The sequence below is a fragment of the Brassica oleracea genome, chromosome C6 (genome assembly GCF_000695525.1).
Source record: "Brassica oleracea var. oleracea cultivar TO1000 chromosome C6, BOL, whole genome shotgun sequence".
Taxonomy (NCBI): Eukaryota; Viridiplantae; Streptophyta; class Magnoliopsida; order Brassicales; family Brassicaceae; genus Brassica; species Brassica oleracea.
In genome coordinates, this window is record NC_027753.1 from 30,512,026 (window position 1) to 30,518,052 (window position 6,027).

General features: G+C 33.9%; 1 protein-coding gene across 1 annotated transcript; it reads left to right on the top strand.

The window, feature by feature from the left end:
* On the top strand, nt 1-1,961 carry LOC106300911 (zinc finger protein CONSTANS-LIKE 6-like). The gene is made up of 2 exons (XM_013737175.1): nt 1-1,250; nt 1,487-1,961. Exons 1-2 carry the CDS (start codon nt 267-269, stop codon nt 1,718-1,720), a joined length of 1,218 nt encoding a protein of 405 aa, XP_013592629.1. The 5' UTR covers nt 1-266; the 3' UTR covers nt 1,721-1,961.
* Nucleotides 1,962-6,027: the final 4,066 nt, after the last annotated feature.

Here is a 6,027-nt window from a genome sequence, read left to right on the forward strand (position 1 = left end):
TAACTTTAATCACACTCCCAACATACAAAAAAAAAAAACACATCGTGTGGAACATATAACAACACCGCTAAACTTAACAACTCATTTCCTCATAAAAACAAATGGTAGTCTCCCTTTTTATAGCCACTTCTCATAACTGAAACCTTTGTAGAGTAAACATATTCTAAACTTAAACATATTCTTTTTGCAATTGAGACTTTGGCAACTAGTTTTTACAGAAAGTGAAGGTTCATTCTCGTTGATGGGGTTAAATATAGAGTAATAACATGATGAAAAGTTTGGCTAATGCGGTTGGTGGAAAGACGGCAAGGGCATGCGATAACTGCGTGAAGAAGCGAGCGCGTTGGTATTGTGCAGCTGATGATGCTTTCCTTTGCCATTTTTGTGACGGTTCGGTCCACTCAGCGAACCCTCTTGCCTGTAGGCACGAGAGGGTTCGCTTGAAAACGGCTAGTGCCGGAAAACATCGTCACGCCTCCTCCTCACCACCCCATCCAGCCACATGGCATCAGGGATTTACACGTAAAGCTCGGACACCACGTGGAGGCAAGAAAATCCACACGATGGTTTTTCATGATCTTGTGCCGGGGATGAGCTTGGAGGACCAGATATATGAAGTGGAAGAGCAGCTCATCTTTGAAGTACCGATGTTGAATCCAATGGGTTATGAACAATGCTTAAAAGAATCTGTGGGAACAAAGATTGTGTTCCCGATGATGCCCGTATGTTTCAAGAGCAGCGAGGAAGAAGACAACAACACTGAGAGTTGTCTTAATGGGTTATTCCCGACCCAAATGGAACTGGCTCAGTTCTCAGCTGATGTGGAGACTCTCCTCGGTGGAGGGAGCGATCGAGAATTCCATGCAATGGAAGAGCTAGGGTTTGGTGAGATGCTAAAGATTGAAAAAGAAGAGGTGAAGGAAGAGGAAGAAGTCGCAACAAGAGAAGTGTGTGATCTAGATGACGCTAATGAGACTTCTCCATTTGAAATAAGCTTCGATTACGAGTCCTCACACAAGACGGCATTCGAAGAGGACGATGAGAAAGAAGACGTGATGAAGAATCTAGTGGACGTGGGAGTGAATGAGATGAGTGGTAGGATTAAAGAAGAGGAGAAGGAGAAGGTTCTTATGCTTAGATTGGACTACGAAAACGTGATTTCCGCTTGGGGTAGCCATCGAACCCCATGGACCGCCCTCGAGTCATCTGAAATAGACCTGGACATGCTTCGTCGCCAAACCAATTCCGTGGTACGTATACTTGCCCTATCTGCCGATCAATATAATATTTATACAACCGGATGTTTAATGGTCGAAACGTACAAAAAGTCAGATTTTATTGCAATTTTAGGGATAAGTCTCAAACTACCTAGTAAAACCTTTTTTTTTGTTACTGGACCGCACCACCGCCTGTTATTATTACATAACAACGTCATAAAGAAATCATTCTCTTATCAACTAAACTTAATTATTTCGTGAATATTTAGTGTGAAAGTGGAGGAGAGGCTCATCATCACAACCACTTCCGCGGCCTAGGGTTACACATGAGAGAAGCTGGGGATGGAGGAAGAGAAGCTAGGGTTTCAAGATACCGAGAGAAAAGAAGGACAAGGTTGTTCTCCAAGAAGATAAGGTACGAGGTACGTAAATTGAATGCTGAGAAAAGGCCTCGAATGAAAGGAAGGTTCGTGAAGAGATCTTCAATTGCTGCTGCTCACTAGTCACTAAGAAAGATCTTTATGAATATATATAATTACAGATATCCCTGTGCTCTCTTCATAAATTTGTTTGTTGCTGATTTTTGGTGATTGTTAGCTTTTTCTGCAATGTTAGAAAGTTTTGCATGTTTTGTGAGCTACGTATATGTAAATATAGATATTTATCACCAAAAACTTGATCTTGTAAGGTTTTGTTTATATAGTTCATGTAACGTGAATTTTGGTTGCTATCGACAAAAACAAACATATGGGTGTCACAAATACATTTCTAAATCTAAAACAATATGAGAACATATTTTCACAAAAAAAGAGAGAGAACATGATGGTTATGTATTTTGAAGTGTGATTCATAGATAAATAGAGAGAAGAGTCCTTGCCCAAAAAAAGAGAGATAGAGTCGTAGTATAATTATTTTTACAGATTTTTTTACATTTGGTTTCTGTACCTAATTCATCAAAATACTCTTCGCAATTGTATAAACTGGTTTGTACATATACCTCAGGAATTAATCTCAATTTTTACCAAGAGTTCTCGGATCCAAATAAAACAAAGAATATATACTAATTTTATCAGTGATAATAATTTGTTAATTTTGGTGGATTAGAGATGGATGTTAACTAGTTTTGTTTGCTAGCTACAATTTTGATAATTTATCAAATTTATAATATCATTTATATATATATATATATATATATATATCAACCAGGGATTTATCTACCGTTCGTGCAGGGGAATCTTCATTTTAAAATTTAACAGTTGTTTCTACATCAATTTGGTTAGCTTTTAATTTTCTGTCAAACTGTCGTTCTCATATTGTCTCATTTAATTATGGTAGTTCATATTCGGTCTGTTTATAAATAATATATATTCTAGCACTGTTTATTCGTTTCTAAAAGATCAATATTTTAGATTTTCTATGTATTTTTAATAATAAATTGTAAACTTCAAAAATATTAATTGACAATTTTAGATTTGTTGAGTTGCTATTGGTGTAAATTTATGGGAAACTGTTATAATTTTTAAAATTAATGCATTAATAGCTAAATATTAAAAAAAATTAATATTTGTGAAAAAATTAAAAGATGCTTTATTTAGAAACATGGGAAATAATTAGTATTGTGTTTATTTGATTAGCAGAAACACAACCTCATTATCTTATAGTTAACCAATTTTTCCTACACGGAAGTAGAAACAAGAGTAATGAATATTTTGTTCAAAATATTTCAATGATTTATCTTGTATTCTTAAATTTTCTATTCATCCGACTTGTAATGTTTTTTAAATATTAGTACTACATGAGTTTTTATTTAATATGTCGTGTCTTTTTATTTTTTGAATACAAAACATGTGTCTTTTGGATATTAAATTAGATACAATAACTTTAGATTTTTGCTTTGTACATTTACTTTTTGTCATTTTCTAGATTTTTTTTGTATTTTTTGCTTTCACGCAAGATTATTATTTTATTATTTTTTTACTATTTTTTAAACTTTAGTTTTAATTATTTATTAATTTTTTGTTGTGGCTTTTCAATATTCTTTTTGTTAAATTCTCTTACTTTGAGTTTATACCAAAAAGGGAGGAAAATCCATGCACTGCTTTTATTTTTAATTTTCATTTATGGTCAGCTTATTTGATTAACCATTTGTAAAAAACATTCAAAATCACAGCTTATTGGAAATTATGGATTTCATAAATATATCAAACATGATTTGAAGAGATATGAGATAATTTATAGTTAAAAATTAATGAATAGAAATATCAACTCTTATGATGGTATCAGAAGGTTATTAGAAAATATCAAAATTAATTAAAATTATTAATAAAATATTAACAAGAAAAAATTGAAAATTTTCAAAATCATCTTCTTATTTCAATAGAAAACAAAGTTTGAAGTTTCAAATAAATAGTATATACCATTTTAAATTGTTTAACTTTTTCAAAACGAAAAAAAAACTAAAATCTTAGAATCCCCACCAAAATTACCATCAAAATCCTCATAATCCATTTTTAGTTTCCACCAAATCTAGATTTCCTAAATTTTCAAAAACTTTCAATCCAATAAGCCCCCCTAACATTATCCAAACTTGTAAGCAAAGAAATAACATTTTTGTCACATACATATAAAAGAATATTACAAAATGTGATTATCGTATTACTTAAAGAATGATATTATCTTAATTCTTTTTTTTTTGTGCAACATCTTAATTCTTAAGTATGTTTTACTTGTCATGTTGATACCATGTGGAAACCCATTATTTTTCTTTCATATTTTACTCATACCTCAAATCCAGTGCACACATTTGCTAAGTTGGTACAAATATGAAATCTCCACTAACATTTTCAGCCTTCTCTTTTCAGTCCATAATCCACCAGCTCATGTATGAAGCCCAGAAGATGTGCTAAATTTCACATATATCACAATCTATTTGTAAATACCAAACTCGTTTTAAGGCCGATAACGGTACTATTAGATGTAATTTGTAAACTCATCTGAATGCTGTTTCAAACAAAAAAAAACTCATCTGAATGGCCCATACATATAGAGTCTAGAGAGCCTATGTACAAGAAATTGAGACTCAAACTCTTCATATTGGAAAGAAACTTATAGAAATGAATCATGTCTAGTTGCCTACGATATTTTCCACTTGACTGTGACATGTTAGAAAAATGTGGCCATCAAAATTAAATGTGACCTCAAGCTCTTACCTTGTCAGGTTTTAAGCAGTGCCTAGCTTTGGATCTAAAGATACACATTCGCCATGCGAAAATACAAATGGGTGAGGAAATAGAAAATAGTAACTTTTCGTAAAACTGCACACAACTTACCATCTTCACAAAATTACAGGATTTTTTTAGTTACTTTTTTTTTTTGAGAAAAGATTTTTTGAATTTCTTGATATTAGGATTAACAATACTTACTAACAATAATATCAATGTTATGAAAAGAACTGAAATTTTATTGTATCGCGAGAATTTAAATAAGGGTAAAATTTATACCCGTAGAATTTATAACACTGATAGAAAGATTATTACAGAGGGAAGAGAAGAGTGAATGATGCGTTTTCAAATGATCGAAATCGATTATATATATAGAAAAGAAATTTACTGTGCAAATAGTACAGCGGACCCCACATCTTTTATATTTTCAACGAAAACGGCTCCTCTTCCTATTTTTGACTTTCGTAACACTCCCCCTTGGGGGCCGGTGTCACTATCCGCTCTTGCTTAACGTCTTTGTTGCCTCGTTAAAAACCTTTCTAGGAAAACCCTATGGGAAAAACCATAGTAAGGTAAAAGAGTACAACTACGTAAGCTCCCCCTCGAATGAGCAGTCATAGATCCTTCTGATGACGCATTCCAATGTTGTGGATGTGTTTTCTGAATACCGAAGTCGGAAATGATTTTGTGAAGAGGTCAGCTGCATTGTCGCATGATTGGACATATCTTACTTCAATCTCTTTCTTCTTCACGAGCTCTTGAGTGTATGAGAAGAACTTCGGATGAATATGCTTCGTTCTATCGCTTTTAATATATCCGTCCTTTGTTTGAGCAACACATGCTGCATTATCTTCATATAGAATAGTTGGCTCCGTATTTTCGTCAATCCCGCTGCTTGAACAGATGTGTCGGCTCATTGATCTCAGCCAAACACATTCTCTACTTGCTTCATGGAGTGCAATGATCTCAGCATGATTTGAAGAAGTAGCCACAAGCGTTTGTTTCTGAGAACGCCAAGATATAGCAGTGCCTCCGATCGTAAAAACGTATCCTGTTTGCGATCGGGCTTTGTGTGGATCTGAAAGATATCCTCCATCTGCAAAACCAAGCATTTGATCTTTTGAACTTTTAGGATAAAACAAGCCTAAATCAATGGTCCCTTGGAGGTAACGAAAAACATGTTTAATCCCATTCCAATGTCTTCGAGTTGGAGATGAGCTGAATCTTGCCAAAAGATTCACAGCAAATGATATATCAGGCCGTGTACAATTTGCAAGGTACATCAGCGCTCCAATTGCACTTAGATATGGTACTTCCGGACCAAGTATCTCTTCTTTCTCTTCAGGTGGTCGAAATGGATCACTTTCAATATTAAGTGACCTAACGACCATCGGGGTGCTAAGAGGAGTTGATTTATCCATGTTAAATCGTTTCAACACTCTTTTAGTGTATGTGGATTGATGCAAAAATATACCATTTTGTGAAAATTCTATTTGTAGGCCAAAGCAATACTGTGTCTGTCCAAGATCTTTCATCTCAAATTCTCCTTTGAGATAGTCTGATGCCTTTTGTATTTCTTTTTGAGTTCC